This window comes from Myxocyprinus asiaticus, chromosome 35 (genome assembly GCF_019703515.2).
Source record: "Myxocyprinus asiaticus isolate MX2 ecotype Aquarium Trade chromosome 35, UBuf_Myxa_2, whole genome shotgun sequence".
NCBI lineage: Eukaryota > Metazoa > Chordata > Actinopteri > Cypriniformes > Catostomidae > Myxocyprinus > Myxocyprinus asiaticus.
The window spans coordinates 2,908,611-2,927,500 of record NC_059378.1 but is presented as its reverse complement, the minus strand read 5'-3'; the positions used below and the strand labels follow the sequence as shown (position 1 = coordinate 2,927,500).

Here is an 18,890-nt window from a genome sequence, read left to right as displayed (position 1 = left end):
TCACAATTAAAAGAACCAAAGACTTAAACTACTTCAGTCTGTGTGCATTGAATTTATTTAGTACACGAGTTTCACAATTTGAGTTGAATTACTGAAATAAATGAACTTTTCCACGACATTCTAATTTATTGAGATGCACCTGTATATATATATACACACACATATACATATATATATATATATATATATATATATATACACACACACACACACACACACACACTATACACACACACTATATTATTTACATCTATTGAGTACTTTTCCAATGCTCTTTACTAACCTGTTTATAGGAAGCATTTAAGAACTTCTGAACTATCTCATCCACATTATAGTCCTCAAGGTCCGGGTCATCTCTTATGGGAGCATCATCACATGACTGATCCCAGCAGAAGCCCTCAGGAGGACTATAGCCATTGGGGAGAACACCTGTAGAAATGGAAACTCCTCTAATTTCATTTCATTTAAAGGAATTAACATTCACAATTCTACATACTGTCCCTTACGTCCACATATTCAACATTATGCATTCATGCAGGGCGTATAATAATGCGAGGATATTTATATAATGCATAATGCAGAAATAATCTATAATAATGCACAAGTGTTAAATGGATCTTGCACAATTGGACAGTTTGGAAAACTATCGCTGTTTGACTGGAATGTCAATAGAGAGCAGCAGCACGTTTACAGATTTGTACCTGTAAATAGATCAGCGAGAGGAGGCGTCAGGCTTTCACTGGCCCTCCAGAGCATCTCCATCTCTTTGGTCTTCATCCTGCGAGCCTTGTCCTGATAGTCCAGACGGCCGAAGAAGAAGCCGTCATAGCCCATCTGTAAACAAAACACAGGAGAGGCATCAGAGTTGAGAGCTGCATCTGACAGACCGGAGGTCATTTTCAATGGAGAGTTGTACAGGGGTTACATGGGGACCACCGACAGGATGTTATGTATTCCTTTCAAAACCATGAGCACGAAAAATCAACAGTTTCTGTCCTAAACTTAATTTGAAACGCCTGTTTCTATATATATTTGAATCCCCTGTTCTCCCAGTTTGGAATGCCCAATTCCCACTACTTAGTAGGTCCTCATGGTGGCGCGGTTACACACCTCAATCCGGGTGGTGGAGGACAAGTCTCAGTTGCCTCCGCTTCTGAAAACGTCAATCCGTGCATTTTATCAAGTGGCTCGTTGTGCATGACACCGCGGAGACTCACAGCATGTGGAGGCTCATGCTACTCTCCACGATCCACACACAACTTACCACACGCCCCATTGAGAGCGAGAACCACTAATCGCGACCACGAGGAGGTTACCCCATGTGACTCTACCCTCCCTAACAACCGGGCCAATTTGGTTGCTTAGGAGACCTGGCTGGAGTCACTCAGCACACCCTGGATTCGAACTCGCGACTCCAGGTGTGGTAGTAAGCGTCAATACTTGCCAATTCTCTTGGACAACATCCACTTCAGACACTTGAAGAACTTGAGAAACTACGAAAGTTAAAGGGTTCACAGGTTGGACAGGTTCACTGGCTTTTTACCAGCGTGTCAGTTTGCACGGGATTATAATCAGGGGCTTATTTTATAGAAAGTAAAATAGCCTACACTGTAGTCTTTATCGGCATGGGAACGTCAACGTGCAGTCCTTAAAAATGACTTGGATGACCAATTTGCATGGGATTAAAATCAGGGAGGAACTCTGGTAATTATTACCTTTCCCCACGTCCCCATATAAAACTAAGATCCAGCATCAGGACCAGGAGAACATAAAGTTAAAAGTGTCAGTATTCGTTAGCCTTTACGCAAACTTCCCTGGACATTTTGGGAAATAACAGCCTACAGATGAGTCACAGATAACTGGAAAATCGAATTTACAAAATCAGTATTAAGGTCATTTTTCGAAAACGTAATTTTCCGAATGCATAATGCATTTTTTTGTTTTTTTTTTAGGGAAAACCCTGTTTTAGTGAATAATATACCAAGGCAAATAATTGCTAAATAAAAAGACAAGTTGCTTTTTCTTTTCCGTTTTACTGATTTCAAAAATGATATGGAATGACCGGAAGATACGTGGACTGGTAGCAAACCTCAGAAAACAAACTCACGAAACCAACAAATTTAATACTTTTCTTTAAAGCTTCATTTTCATTTTTTGATCTTTCTATATGTCTAAAAGGACTGGTTGCTCTGAAATGCTGATTTGCAAGTGCGTTTTCCCTTGCAACAAATACCATTCATTGTGAGCAGATTGAAAGTTCATCACGACTGCCACTAGGGAGAGAAATATGACAGTCTTAGGAAAGACACAGCAGACTATTAGTGGGAATACAAATTCGCTCAATTACAAAATAGCGACTATAATGTGAAGTGGGTACCTGAGCAAAGATGGAGGCGTGTTCTCGGGCATGTCCGAAGGGGTCGATGTGCCAGGCCACCCGGGGACGCCCACACTCACCAAAGGTGTCATTCAGAAATCGCAGCCCCAGCGTCATCTGATCTATGACAGCACTGTAGTGCGTGGTGGCCTCATCACTCATACACCAGCCGCCATTTATGAACTCAAGACGACCTTTGAAAATGATACAGTTAGAAATGGGCAAAGTTGATGACAAAACTGGAAAGGAAAGATGTAATAAAAAGGTCCTAACTGAGAGTATACTGCCATGAAGTGTTTTATTATCCAGAATGAGCTGCAAAAACACTCTCTACTCACCCTCATTGACCAGCTGGGTTACGATTCGCTGTGTGTTCTGGCTCTGTTGCCTCCACCAGCGGTAAAAGAAGGCTGTCTCTACGTAGATAAAACGGCGGGCTGGATCCTTCTGTAGCTGATCAACCACTGAATCCAGAATATACTGAACACCTGCATGTTGGATGTTGTTTCGGTCTGAAATAACGCAATGACTGTTTATTTACAGGTTTAAACCAATCTGACACACACAGACAATGATGACTACTGCAGTTAAACATTAAGTTTGATTACACCAACGCTGTGAAAATATCATATGACAAGCAGCATACAAGTCATATGACATGTGACATGGAGAAAGTGATCTTGTAACAAACCACTGCAACCTGAAGATACATGAAAAAATATTCACCTCCATAGTAATACTGATCCACCGTCTTGAGCCAACCAACATCATCATGTGTGTGAGGAACCAGATGGACATTCAGCATAGATGGTTTCGTGGCGGGACATGACTGCAAACATTCAATAAGATCAAAACACAGAAACAGTGGAGACATACAACAATAATGCACATAAGACAATAACTTCCTCAAAAAACTTCCACATGTTTCAATCTGAATTTGAAACACTTTAGAGGATGTAAAGCATTTTATTTGTGCAACAATTTGGTGTATATAATATATAAACTCTAGAGACTGTTGTGTGTGAAAATCCCAGGAGATCAGTAGTTACAGACATCCTCAAACCAGCCCATCTGGCACCAACAATCATGCCATGGTCCAAATCACTGAGATCAAATTTTTTCCCCATTCTGATGGTTGATCCTGACCTGTATCTGCATGATTTTATGCACTGCACTGCTGCCACATGATTGGCTGATTAGATAATCACATGGATGATTGTTGGTGCCAGATGGGCTGGTTTGAGGATTTCTGTAACTGCTGATCTCCTGGGATTTTTTTGTACATTATATATATATATATATATATACACACACACACATACACACATTCATATATACTGTATGTATATAGTGTGTATATATATATATATATATATGTTTACTTACCTGCGTATAGGAAGCCCATATATATATATATATATATATATATATATATATATATATATATATATATATATATAAAACACACACACACACACACACACACAAACAAACACTCATACCCCCACACACACACAAACAGACAGACAGACAGACAGACACACACTCTCTCTCACTCACACACACACAGGTAGACAGACACACACACACAAACAAACAAACAGACAGACAGACAGACACTCACTCACTCACTCACTCACACAAACACACTCATACCCCCCCACACACACAAACAAACAAACAGACAAATAAACAGACAGACAGACAGACAGACAGACACACACAAACAAACACACACACACACACACACACACACACACACACACACACACACATATGTGTGTGTGTGTGTGTGTGTGTGTGTATATGTATATGTGTGTGTGTGTGTATGTATGTATATGTGTGTGTGTGTGTGTGTGTGTCTTCTACTTGAGAGCCGATTTAAACTCTAAAGAAACCGACTGAAATCACTATTTCAAAGAATACCATAGTATGTCCCAAAAAACACGGTATTTGTGGTTAGTGTTGCACTACATCCGTGTCAGGTTTTAACATTTATTTTTAACCAAACCTCTCGAGTCTCTTACAGATAAAAGATTTTACAAATTAAGCCATGAAATAAACTCACCTTATAACCACAGATAGAGTGTCGAGCTGTGGGGAATGAAAACACAGAACAGATGAACAACAGCAGCACACAACACAGATGAACCTCTGCCATGTTAAACATGAAACTATCATCATATGACATGTGACTTCTCCTCCATATCATGTGAACGACCTGACAAAATAAAAGTCTTTAAAAATAATATTCCTCAACAAAAATATAGAACTACAGAGATTTAGACGAATCCACAGGCATTAAATCACTTATTTAAAAAATTGAAAGTAATTTTGTATATGTGTTTTGGATAAAATTCCCAGTTGTATTTCTGAGATATCCTCTATATCCACCAGATGGCGACATTGTTACTCGTACAAAGTGTTTTTAATGTCCAAATGTACAAAACTGTGATATTATATTTTTAAGTGGAAAAAACATATATTACATTATTTAATTGTGGTCATGGAGAAGATAATTTATATATATATTGTAAAACTGAATGATCATCCCAGCAAAATGTGCTAAATGTGAAAATTCTTCATACATCCAGTAAAATGTATTAAGACCTCCCATGATTTCCATATATTTATTTTATTTTATGAAGGTGTTTTAGAGAGCATTGAGATTTATGAACCACTTATTGATAGTGGTTTATGTATAATTGTTGTGTAATTACTGTATTTTATTTTATATGGAGTGTATACACTATATGGGTCATTGACAATTAATATTGTCCGAGGTGATACATTTTTTAAATCTTTTTAAAATCTAGTTTAAAACATAGGTCTAGTTTGTAGAAATGTAATCTTTGAATCCATGTTGGTTTCATAATTAAAAAACAAAAAAACAGTTTGAAGCATTTTCTACAAAATGCTATAAATGCTACAGACTTTCCACGTTAGTGTACGCAACTTAATCAATAATTTCAATTCACTGCAAAAATTATAAAACATATTTTTCTAGGTGAAAAAAATATTTGATACAAGTATCATGAATATACACACACACACACACACACACACACACACACACATATATATATATATGATACAAGTATATATATATATATATATATATATATATATATATATATATATATATATATATATATGCAAAATGTGCCTTTTCATAAAAATGTCAAAATATCTGTTTTATTTTCCCATTCAAACACAGTCATGAGGGTCTAAAGTTTTATTTTATTTATTTATTGTCTTAAAACAACAAAATGGTAACTTACAAGTTGGTTACATCAAATGACTTTGATTTGGTGGACAATTTGTTTTCAAATATGAATAATATTTTATTAATATAAAAGATTATTCTGCACTACTCATGCCAATATTTATTTATTTATTTATTTTTTAATTTCAGCTTTTAATGAGACTTAAAGATTTTTTTTTTTCTATCTCCAGAAATGTTTTTATAATATCAAAATAACTTCAGTAATTGTAAAAAATGTTAATCATAGAAGAGGTGCATTCAAGTAACTGTTTTGTGTGAAATGCATGTTAAATATATTTTGCTTAATATAACTTAAAAGATTTAGAAAAAAAATAAAAATAAAAAATGAACGTAACGTCACTGACCCATTGACCCAACTATACATATAGTTGTTAATTAAAAAGTACAAAGAGTTTTCCTTCCATTACTTTAGGGACTTTTACAGCTGGGCTTGACTGCCCCCCTTCTCTCTGCAGCTGGCGCCATGAGTGTCTACATAAACTCTCCCTTTACTTTCTTCCCTTTATCACCACCTTCCTCCTTGCTTTCTAACAGGCTTGCAGAGCTCACACACTATTCACTGGTCCTAATGAAACTAAAGATTAAATTATGTATTTAAAATAAGAGTTACTCACATAATGCCACGGGAAAACCTATAAAAATCATTTTAATGCATATCAGAGGGTATTACTATTTTCAGTCTTTACAGGGTGCATAAGTTAAAAAGTACCTTATATTAAACCTCATACTTAATGTCTATCCAGTGTTGGGTGTAATCAGATTATAAAGTAATTATTTACAGTAATCAAATTACTTTTTAGTCAAAAAGTAGTATTACACATTACATTTAAAATGTTTAAATGTGACTTTAAATTAACTACTTTTAAGTACATAATTTGGATTATATATTTCTAAACATGTAGAAATATAACGGGAGTATTACGACAAATATAACGAGCACCCTAACGAGTCATTATAAGTGTAAAGAGTTTATGACTTACATGCGACAACGAACAAGGATTATTTTGAGAAATATAAACGTAATAAATATCTTCATTTGTTTTCCTCTTTTTGTTCATTACAAATGATCATTTACATATCTGATTTATAAGGAGACTGACAGACTGAAGTAGTACAACTGATCATTGAAAAAAGAAACACTACTTTGGCAGGACGTTTTCTTGGATGGGAGGTTAACCCTGTAAGCTCGGATGGAAAAAAATAATTATCAAATTATTAACAACTACAGTCTTGACCAACACAAAATGGGTATCGTTTTAAAGCTTGCAAGCTGTAATTTACAATGCATGCAGGCATTATGACCAAAACTGAACAAGTGTTTTGAAATTTGCAGACAAATCAGAAATGTTCCATTTTGATAATTTATGAATAATTTTGCGCTGCACATATTATTGTAATCGGTAAAAATAATCTAACTGATCAAATAGCCATGTGTCATATGTTGTTGGAAAGCTCTCAAAGAGTAGAATACAACCAGCCTATTTGTTTTACTCACAGACAAAAATATAGCAAGTAATAGCTAAGGATGTGTCTTTGACAATTATGTTGGTGTTGCTAATAAGCCGCATTTTCGCTTATAACGTCACTAAAATATAAATAGAACATAAAATATCACATACCATTACTTTGAAGAGGTGATTATCTTTAAAACAAGCCCAAATACAAGGTAATCGGATGCATAGATCATTAGATAATCCACATGAAGCACAATGTGCTATCTAGCTAAAAAAAAAAAAAAAACACGTTAGTTTTCCTGGATTAAATGACTTCATCTGAAATGTTGCAGTGTCATAGAACGCTAAACCAGTCGTATTAGGATTCAGATCGCTGCAACCAGAGGTGGAAGTCATCCAAATATGGGCAGAGAGGATCGTTCCCTCTAATTACATATGGCCACCGCTAGATGGCGCAGAGTACATGACACAGACTGAATGATGACTCTAATGGCACAGAATGGAACTGAATGAGATCTTGTTACTCATGCCTGCATGCTCTGGAGAGAGAGCTTACCTTTAATCATTGTTGTGTTTGCATGTGTAATTAGTTCTTATGTACAATTATTATGTTTTATTTGTTTGGAGAGGCTTTTGGACACATGGAGACGTTTTTGGACACTATGATAAATAATTTTTGTAATGGTATAACGTTTGATTGCTTTGTCATATCAACACAAAATTTTATTCAGTTGCAGGTTTTTCTTTTTTTTTTTTTCAGCAGTTTAAAGGCTGCGATTCTCATAATTTATCATAATCTATTTCATGTCAAGTTATAAACGTTTTCTTTAAAATGATACCAAACAATTGACCCTCTCTGGTTTTTTGCAGAGTTATAAGACTTTAATTTTGGGTATGCCACTGAAAAAGGAAATCTTCTGAAACACCTTCAGAGCTTAAAGGGTTAAAACCAAAGCATGATGTCATAAATACCTCTAGTCAGACCTTCAGAAGTCATTCATCACTATCTCATATTTCAGATGACTATTGTACAATCCAAGGATTAGAAAACACATTAACCACTCAAAATATTTCGTTTTACATGATCGGCTACACAATGACCTTTCCTGTGGTTATGTGTCCAAAATTATCCATGGAACTCTGACTTTATTTAATAAGAGGAGAACCAAAAAATACTCAAAGTCCAGTGTGAGCCCAAGGAAATGAGATCTGCAGGGAGCATCTGTGACTAAAGTCTTTGTTCACACTTTTAGCCTCTTCATGAAAAGACAAGCGAAAGGATGAGCCACATCGAAAGGAATCCAAGATCATGTTGCTGCATAGATATTCACTCAAAGCGTGAAACAGGGTTATATTTCTCTTCTCAGTTTACAACACTGTATTATTGACATGATTAATCTAAGAGTAGACAAATGGTAACATGAAGTTTGCCATCTCATAGTGTGTTGCTTATAATGTTTTTGTTGTACCATGTTTGTCTCATCCTGAGACCTTCCAGATATGCTGGGAATCTCCCCTTTCTAATTACGCACCTGATATATTAGAAAGTAAGCATATATAGAAGATTCTTAACAGACAGTGTATTAGGACTATCAACGTTCTGAGATAACACTGATCCTCACAGTCAAGTGCTATACAGTAGCTTGTTCCAACACACTGCACAGAACACCTGGTTTAAATCAGAGAAAGGGCCACAGCCAAAATGTGCAATGTTTTCCCCTGTTGCTGCTCTGTAAACATTTAGATAATAGCATGAGACTACCACAGTCACAAACATTATACAAGTAAACCATTCGCAGCCTTCTCTGCATCCACTCACTTATCTGTTTATTTAATTGTGGGAAACACCAAAGTGCAAAGTGAGTCTTCTATGCTAAAGTGGCATTTTGGTGTATTTAGGTATTTTTGCACAGCCAAGTTAAGGCTGCTATGTGCCAGCTCAAAATTTAGTGTAAAGACGCAATGAAACTGCGTAAAATCCAGATTAAATTAAAAGGTGTAGTTCACCCAAAAATGAAAACTCTCTCATCATTTACTCACCCTCATGCCATCCCAGATGTGTATGACTTTCTTTCTTCTGCAGAACACAAATGAAGATTTTTAGAAGAATATCTCAGCTCTGTAGGTCCATACAATGCAAGTGAATGGTGACCAGAACTTTGAAGCTTCAAAAAACACATAAAGGCAGCATAAAAGGAATACATACAACTCCAGTGGTTTAATCCATGTCTTCTGATGGGATGCAATCACTTTGGGTGAGAAACAGATTAATATTTCAATCGGTTTTTTAATTTTTTTTAACTATAAATCTCCACTTTCACTTTCACTTTCAAACTGTGAAAGAAAGTGAAAGTGAAAGTGGAGATTTATAGTAAAAAATGACTTAAATATTGATCTGTTTCTCACCCACACCAATCCTATCACTTCTGAAGATATGGAGTAAACCACTGGAGTCGTATGGATTACTTTTATGCTGCCTTTATATGTTTTTGGAGCTCCAATGTTTTGGTCACCATTCACTTGCATTGTATGGACCTACAGAGCTGGGATACAGTATTTTTCTAAAAATCTTCACTTGTGTTCTGCAGAAGGAAGAAAGTCATACACATCTGGGATGACATGAGGGTGAGTAAATGATGAGAGAATTTTCATGTTTGGGTGAACTATCCCTTTAAGCCTGCTCTGACTCACCTCAGCCCCTAGTATGAAAGTTCTGATGCTGCTTCGGTTCGGTTTAAAAGAAATGCAGCAAGAGGAATGAGTACGATATTCATAAAAAGAAATATTACAGATCACGTTGATTTTCTGTGCAACAACGGTGAATTATTAGTATTCCATATTTGTGTGCACATACATATCATACATGTTATTTCTTACTCAAGGTGGCGCTGTTGTTTCAGTGATTGACTTGCTTTACATTTGACACTGAAATTTGGTAAAGAAACAACATGGAAGTAAACTATAGCAAGTGTAACACATGAACAGTTTGATATGAATTTTGTCATTTGAGTGTACTACTGAAATTATGTAAGTTGTGCATCTATTTAGACTCAATAAGTGCCTGAGAAAATACTTATGTGTAACTTATGTGTATCTTATGTGTTATGTGTAACTCAATATGTTTTTGACTGCCAGTTGCGTCTTGTGAAATTGCAGTGTGCAAGTAATGAATCCTATCATTATCCTATCACACTATCTATTTTGTAGATCCATTTGTGATTGACATAAGTGCCGGGTCTCTAAAGACCTAAATATGTAATGAGCGTTTGGTGAAATTCCCAGGCTTAAAAGTACAATTTCATATTTTCAAATGTCATATTTCTATATTCCTAATTTTATATTTAAAACATTAACCTCATAACATTATTTATGCAATTTTATTGCTGTGCAAATGCATTTATGCCACCTCTGAGCACCATTAAACAGTCTGTGTACATACACCTATGCAAATGCCATTTTTGATGCAGCTTCTGTGCCACCTTTGCAATGTAAAGATGGTTCAGCTAAAGTCTCCATTTGATCTCCATTTAATCTCTTTGCAGTTTAGGAGAAACTGAGAGAAACTGAGCTTTTAAAAAGATCTCATTTGTGATTTCTCTTCTTTGAAGAAAGATCTGATGTGAAGAATCAGCAAGAAAAAGAGAAAGAACGAGAAAGCGAAGAGCCGAGGAAAGGTTTTGTACGTGTGTTATAAAAGCATTACATCATCTGAATGTGGATTCAGGCCTCATAGAGGGCAACACTCTGCATTTCTGACTCTTATCTGCCCACAAATTCTTATTTTGGGAGGAAGCTTTTACAACTTGCCTTTACAGCCTTCTCTCCCTCCAAATGGGGCCGTGACTGAGTGTGATGACCTCACCCTGTTTCTACTCAACTCTCTTTTTTTACTCCATCCCTCCCGCTTTCTCACAGTCCGTGCAAGAGTGAGAGGTTTGCAAGAGTCACGTTCTCCACAGAGAAAAGCTCTTGACTTCACACATGGGTTTTGTTGACTTCAGAACGAGTCTTTTCCTCCAATTCACCAGAAGAAGGATTTAAAGATACGTACAAGGGGGTGTTAGGGTTGTATGTTTTTCTTCGGTGCAAGCAGATGATTAAAGCAAGAAGAGCAATGAAAAGGATCCAACCGTTCACCATTGGGACCAAGTTGTCAGTCCCCTCTGAGACCAAATGTCCGGATTATGTAGGCACCATCCTTCCTGTCCCAGCTCTGGATGGTTGCGAGCTCAGAAATGACTCGAGCGATGACATTTCTCCTTTCCATCATTCTGCACCTGTGGAAGAACATTCAGAGGACTTTAATGAGGACATTAAAGAGGAAGAAGACAGGGACTCTGTGTCTCCACCAGCTTCCTCCAGATCTATCAGGAAGATTGCAATGTGTGCAAACTCTGAGAGCCAGAAGAAATGTCATATCACAAAGTTTAATACGACAAACAAGACAAGCTCCTCGTCTGAAAAGTTGTTGCCTGTTGAGGAAAGACTGTGCGACTGGTCTGATTCACAGCTGGAGGTGAGTGAGACTTCATAATGTTTGGATATGTTCCTTAGCTGGATATTTTTGCACATATTTAAAGTTTTTATTTTATTTTATGAGCTGTTTGTTGAACGGTTTTGGTTGCCGCCTGTCTATGCACATTATTCCCAAACTTCTGTGTGGAGTTTCTTATTGCAAAACTAGAAATACCGTTTTTCAAAACGGCCACAAATGAGAACAACAAGAGCACATTGTCTTACTGTGAGAGGAAGAACAAAATAAAAAAAAAACTGTGTGGATTATTACAGTTTTGCACACTGTGCTCATTGAGATGAGGTCATAGCCATACCCTTTATTACACAAGCCCACAGCCGAGATGAACTGGTAATTTCCACCAAAAAAGTAGGAACTAGATCCAAATGGCAAACGCAGAGATCAAACTGGTAATTAAACATGGCACATCTGCACTAATGATGCCAAAGAGTGTTTTAATGTGCCATTATTCAGAAAAAAACACTCGAGAACGGCTGAACTGTTGGTTGATTGTGTCTAAAGAGGTGCCAGATGATGTTACAGTATTTCAATACTTTTAAACCATTCCTTTATGCTGTGTTATCGTGCATTGGGGGATACCGGGGCTAGTTGTCATACTTTTTACTCCAGTGAATATTTCTCAGGTAAGGTTTATTTTTGAAAGTCAAGGTCTCACCTTCTAAGGCACAATGAAACCTGTTATAAAAAGGCCTGTTATGGATTTACTAAAATAATTATGCAAAAAATAAATAAATAAATAATGTACAAAAATATGAAAGTATTTTTTTGGCCAACAAATATTGTAATTAATTAATTGTATAATTTATCAAATTTGAAACACACAAACTGTGACAACATTCAATCTTAGAGTCCATGTTGGTTTCACAAATTTTGGGAAAAAACATTTATTGCATTTTCTAAAAATTAAAATAAATAAATAATTGATTTCATGACTTTAAAAATGTCATGTGGTGTAACCTAAAGGTATTAAAATACTTTTCTTGTACCTTGAATACATGAAAGTGAACGCAACTTAATCGTTCATTTAAAAAAAGTTTTCGAACATGTTTTTGAGGTGAAAAATACTTTTTGAAGAGATGAATATCAAGGTGTTTTCCTTGGGTTACTCTATTTTACAGAAGCCGCACTGTGAAAATTGTTTTTTTTGAGAGAAAACATTTTAAGAGAGAAAAAAAACTTTTTTTTAGAGAGAGGAACGTTTATTTTGAGAGAAAAAACAAATTTTTTTCCTTTCAAATTTTTTTTCCTCTCAGTTTTTTACTTTCTCAAAATAAATGTTCCTCTCTCTAAAAAAAATTTTTTTTCTCTCTCAAAAAAAAAAAAAAAAAAAAAATGCTTCTCTCAAAAGAGATTTTTTTTTTTTTTTTTTTTTGTAGGACATATTTCATTTTTTTTTTTTTTCAAACTTCACAGAAAGTCTTGAGGGTCTAAAAAACAAACAACATTGCTTCCTACATTTTGGTTACACCACATGACTTTAATTTGTTTAACAAAAGTTTTTCAAATATTAATCATATTTTAAAATAAAATAATTTCACTTCTTATTTTTAAATAATAATAATAATTATTATTATTCTGCACTATTCATGCCAACATTTTTTCAAGAATTTCAGCTTTTATTGAGAATTTCTTAGACAAATAAGGTTTTTTCTTTAAGAAAAAAAATTAAAAATCTTTTAAAAATCTAGTTTAAAACACATGTATCAAGCTCATAAAATTCAATCTTAGAGTCAATGTTGGTTTCACAAATTTTGGAAAAAACATTTAAGTGTTTTCTACAAATAAATTATTTAATGATTTTAAAAATGTCATGTGGTGTAACCTTCAAGTTAAAGGTATTAAAATACTTTCCTTGTACCTTGAATACATGAAAGTGAACGCAACTTAATCGTTCATTTAAAAAAAGTTTTCAAACATATTTTTGAGGTGAAAAATACTTTTTTACAAACATCATGAATTTTTCAAGTCATGACTATCAAGGCATTTTTTTTTTTTTTTTTTTTTGGAGGGGGGGGGTGGGGTGGGATACTCAATTTGACATGGACAAAATGTCAAAATATTGATATTTAATGATATGACAAATTATTAAATTTTTCAACTTCGTAAAAAGTCTTGAGGGTCTAAAAAAACAAACAAAATTTCTACCTACATGTTGGTTACACCACATGACTTTAATTTGGTGGACAAACATTTTCAAATATTAATCATATTTTAAAATAAAATCTCTTCACTGTTTTTTTTTTTTTATTATTATTATTATTATTAAGAAATACTAATAAAAATTATTCTGCACTACTCCTGCCAATTTTATTTAATTTTTTTAAAGAATTTCAGCTATTAATGAGACTTCCTGTCTCCGGGCAGTTACACCACATGACATTTTTTACTTTAAGCCCAAGAAAAAATATCAAAATGACTTTGAACTCAGTGATTGAGAACATGTTCAATATAGAAGTAGGTGGACTCACCTAACTGTTTTGTGTGAATTGCATTTGTCATGTATTTTTGAATAATTTTATTGATCTGGACAAAAATAAAAACAATGAGTGTTAAATCATTGAACCTAAAATCTACTTTCATTACATTGCTGACCCTTGCCTTAACAAATGCAAGTTTTATTGCGTCCACATGTTTACCCAATAGCTATATCAAACTTCACACAAAATATTTTTATTAAAGGCACAATTTCTGATATTATTGAGCTTTACATGCCAAAATACATCATATAACCCCCTGTGTGTACTAAACACAGGTGCATACTCACAAGGGTTTATTCTGGAGATATCTGATACCTCAGAAGATGGTTAATGTGTTTGCAGTTAAAAATAGCTTGTGTTTAATTAATGTTTGGACATATGCTCTTAAGCAATACCCAAACAAACAATGTGATTTTAACAGCTGAGACATGACATGAAAAGAAGCAGAATTTGGCTCGTAAGACGAAGTCGTAGCAGCAACATAGAATGATTTAATAGATTTTGGAAGAGATGCAAAAGGAGGAAAAAAAATCCAATAGTCTGAGTTCATTGCTGGCCATAATTTGCACAGCGCAGAGTGCGCATGAAAAGTGTCATTTGTGCGATATCCTTACAATGAAAAACATGGAGTGTCATAACCCTGCTGAAAAACAACTTAAACTAACTTTTTTCCAGGTTCAACACTAGTTTAGCTCAATCGACAGCATTTGTGGCATAATTTTAATTACCACAAAAATTAATTTAGACTCGTCCCTCGTTTTCTTAAAAACAAAAACAAAAAACAAACACTTATAATGGAAGTCAATGGGGGTTAATCTGTAAACATTCAAATACTCACTTCAAAAGTATAGACACAAGACGTAAACGATATGTGTGTTAATATGATTTTACTGTGATTAAATCACTTACTAACCACATCTGTGTAAAGTTATAGACAATATTACAACTTTGTTACCATGATGATGTAACCGTATAAACTACGATTTAAACAAATTTACAGCTCAAATAATACAGAATTAATGTAAGTGCAAAAAAATAAATAAAACGTTCTTAATTAGTATTTTGTCTTGTTTTCCAGTAAAAAACAAGCAAAATAGCACAAGATATTAAGTCTTATTTTCAAAGATTCACATTTATTAAACTTTATGCTTAAAACAAGAGAAAAGAAAAAAAGAAAAAACTTGTTTTCCACTTGAAATTCACTTCTTATCCCATTGGCAAATTGCCTTTTCTTGTTTTAAGCATAAACCACACTAAATTTAGTTTGATTTCTCTGTAAACAAGACAAAATATCTATGTCAGTTTGCTTGACAAGTAAATTAATCTTGTTTTAAGAATGTTTAGATATTTTTCTGGAAAACAAGACAAAAATACTCATTAAAAAAATTATTTGGGTAACACTTTCTGAGGCCCATATTTATAATGGATTGTAAAAGCATCATAATGCATTAATAATGTCTCATAATACACCTTATAATATGTTATAACTTCTCATAAATAATAATACATAACACATTATAATACTTGTGTTTTCATAGTTATACCTTAGAGTCTAATGCATTATAGCACAAGCAACATTTAATTTTATCTGCAGAAGTTATAATGTATTTTATATATCTGTAATGTGTATAATAGGTATGCTTTAAGTAAAGTGACAAAAGCAGTATCTTATAAACATCCATAAGATATTTGTAAGTAGTTATAAGACATAACGAGTCATGCTGGAAGTTATAAACATTACACATGGACAAAATACAAAATAACACACATTCACTGTACATTCTGAGATATTGTGAAAAACACTTCAAGGTTCAAATATATCAGAAACAAATATGCATGTTGATCACACAAGTAGCCGATCTTCACCCCCAAGAATATAAAATAAATTAATCAAACTGATTCTATACTGGACTCTGTTCAATTAACTTTAATGTGTGTGCATCTTATTTGGAGACGTATTTTATAAATCACTTCCATTATAGAAGTTTGACTTGTATGTTATAAGTTTATGTTATGACTGTTTATAAGAAGATATTTCTTTTGTAACTTAAAGCAGACAAAGCCTTTTGACTGTTTACACTATACAGCACTTATACGATTATCTTTATTAACTTCTGCTGTGTTAAAATTGGATGTGGCTTGTGTTATATAATGCATATTACTCTAAAGTATAACAGCGAATAGGGGAAGACTTACAATGTATTATAACTGTAGCTATAATAATTTATGTGAAGTTATAACTTATTATGAGACATTATGAATGCAGTATAATGCCTTTACAATGTATTATAAATATGGGCCTCATAGAAAGTGTTACCAATTATGTTTTGCAGTGTAAGTGCATTTATAAAATTATAACCTTCACATTTCTGCCTTTAAACCCTCCAGAAATTGCCCCCATTCACTACCATTGTAAGTTGTAAGTGTCTCACTGTAACCTCAATTTTTGCGAGCCGAAATGTTTTTTCGGGAATCAACATTATGCCACAAATGCTGTCGATTGAGTTTAACTTGTATTGAACTTTGACAGTTTTCAAAAATACATTCTAGAGTGCAAATCAATTCTTATCTCTGTTATCTCTCAGACTGAACCATGGATGAAAGGACTGAAGTTAAAGGACCTTCATTATGATTACGACATGCCAGAATTCCCACAAGATGAACCAGAGGACGTGTCTCACAGCCAGAGGAGAGACCTCAAAGACTTTGAGAACTCTCTCATCCAACTCACAACAAGTCTGGACTTGACACAGGTGATACTGACTCATCCAACAGCCTGACAGAGAAGAAGATCCCATTGTTCAGCTGTTTCTGTTTTATTAACATTTCTTATTGAAACATTACCTCATTAGCTCTCAATGCATCTCCTGAACCAGGAAAAAACAGAAAGTCCTCATCAGAAGAAGACAGATGCAGTAGATCTAGGATTGGAGATGCTTAGAAGACAGAGCCCAGGGGACCACACTGACAAATCGTAAGATTCGCTAGCACAGCCCAAAAGAATACCATGTTTTTTTTTGTTTTGTTTTTTATCCCCTTATTCTCCCAATTTGGAATGCCCAATTCCCACTACTTACTAGGTCCTCGTGGTGGCGCGGTTACTCACCTCAATCCGGGTGGCGGAAGACGAGTCTCAGTTGCCTCCGCTTCTGAGACCGTCAGTCCGCGCATCTTATCATGTGACTCGTTGACTCACAGCATGTGGAGGCTCATGCTACTCTCCACGATCCACGCACAACTTACCACACGCCCCATTGAGAGCGAGAACCACTAATCGTGACCACGAGGATGTTACCCCATGTGACACTACCCTCCCTAGCAACCGGGCCAATTTGGTTGCTTAGGAGACCTGGCTGGAGTCACTCAGCACACCCTGGATTAGAACTCGCAACTCCAGGGGTGGTAGTCAGCGTCAATACTCACTGAGCTACCCAGACCCCCCAAAAGAATACCATGTTATAGTGTTTATGTGTTTTTGTAAGCGATACAAGCTAGGGCCGAGGTGATATATCAAATATTCATGATATAATCACAATGGTTTTAATGCACTTTTTATTTGGCAAATACATAGAGAGTGCGTCATTAATATTTCACTGCACAACTAATCAAAATAATATCAGAATCGTGATATGGTCATAAGAGATTATTAAAACACAAAAGTCTACTACAGGTGTGAACAGGGGACATGTGTGGCTCTTTGATTTGTAACTTGTAGCACCTAATAAACAAGCAAAACTATAAAAATGTATTTCTAGAGCAAATAGTTTTCCTAAAAAAAATATGTCCACATATGTGGACAGTGGGTTGTGAAATTTTATATAATACCAAGCTATAGAAATATATATATATATATATATATATATATATATATATATATATATATATTAATCAGATTGTTTATTATGCGTCCAGGAGTGTTGGTTATTCATGTTTTTGAGACGTTACAGACATTACATCAGAAATTAGCATAATTAATTCTGATTCAAAGTAACGTCCAGCATCATCCAATCACTGTCAACCATGTTAAAATAAAATGATACATTATAAATTGTGAATCTATGTACTGATTATCATTGTCACATGTCTGTCAAACATGTTGAGTGATCCAAACATCATCTGCAGCCTGAAACTGAACTTTTGATCAGATTTTAGGAGTGAATGCACTTAACTGCATAGAGCGCTATAGGATGCTCCCTTGCTCCCTATTTAGTGAATGACTGAACCTCCAGTGTGCTGTCTGTCTGCACTGGTCTCAGAACAGTTTGAAATGCACCTTATATTCATCCTAACTCCATATAAAGCCTCTGAAAGACACATTTTCCAGCTTTCGGATGAACCCAAAATCCATGTATGTGGACATCATGTTTATTAGTGCGCTGACGTGCAAAACTTGAATGTATTTTTTAAAGCAGCATATCAAACGAAACTAGAGACGCTACTCTTTACAACCAAACAGGTTTCAATTAAAAATCGATGTCATGTTGTTGTGTCACGTGACTTGGTGCACCAGAAGTTTAACACTTTAATGACAGTCTATAGTGTTGTGAACAGTATTCAGTCAGTTCAAATGTATTTAAATGATGTATTGCATATGGCGAAGCCAAAATACAATGTCCACGCATGTGGACACGGGGTCGCACGAGTATAAAACAAATATAATCTTCTGTAAAACATGACTATATTTGTTACTTCATGCTTTAAACATTTTGAATCTACTTGGCTGTTAACTCTGATTAAACTAACACTTTAAAGCCATTTCAGA

The 18,890-nt window shown here is 34.8% G+C and overlaps 2 protein-coding genes and 1 long non-coding RNA gene across 5 annotated transcripts in view; 1 reads left to right on the top strand and 2 right to left on the bottom strand.

Annotated features, from left to right (window-relative positions):
- The window catches only part of man2b1 (mannosidase, alpha, class 2B, member 1), a 23,961-nt gene extending 19,385 nt beyond the window's left edge, over positions 1 to 4,576 (bottom strand). For all 3 annotated transcript variants that reach the window (XM_051672200.1, XM_051672201.1, XM_051672202.1), the window contains exons 1-6: positions 4,446 to 4,576; positions 3,104 to 3,206; positions 2,716 to 2,889; positions 2,378 to 2,571; positions 702 to 834; positions 284 to 429 (exon numbers count right to left, since the gene is read on the bottom strand). In XM_051672200.1, the coding sequence (XP_051528160.1) occupies positions 284 to 429; positions 702 to 834; positions 2,378 to 2,571; positions 2,716 to 2,889; positions 3,104 to 3,206; positions 4,446 to 4,568 (873 nt within the window). In that variant the 5' untranslated portion in view covers positions 4,569 to 4,576. The remainder of the gene's footprint in view (positions 1 to 283; positions 430 to 701; positions 835 to 2,377; positions 2,572 to 2,715; positions 2,890 to 3,103; positions 3,207 to 4,445) is intronic.
- Positions 1 to 18,890, bottom strand: part of LOC127425927 (uncharacterized) — a 100,813-nt gene that overhangs the window by 68,630 nt on the left and 13,293 nt on the right. The window lies entirely within an intron of this gene.
- The window catches only part of LOC127425902 (uncharacterized), a 23,077-nt gene continuing 15,102 nt past the window's right edge, over positions 10,916 to 18,890 (top strand). Inside the window, exons 1-3 of the mRNA XM_051672205.1 lie at positions 10,916 to 11,633; positions 16,714 to 16,881; positions 16,981 to 17,102. Of these exons, the coding sequence (XP_051528165.1) occupies positions 11,211 to 11,633; positions 16,714 to 16,881; positions 16,981 to 17,102 (713 nt within the window). The 5' untranslated portion in view covers positions 10,916 to 11,210. The remainder of the gene's footprint in view (positions 11,634 to 16,713; positions 16,882 to 16,980; positions 17,103 to 18,890) is intronic.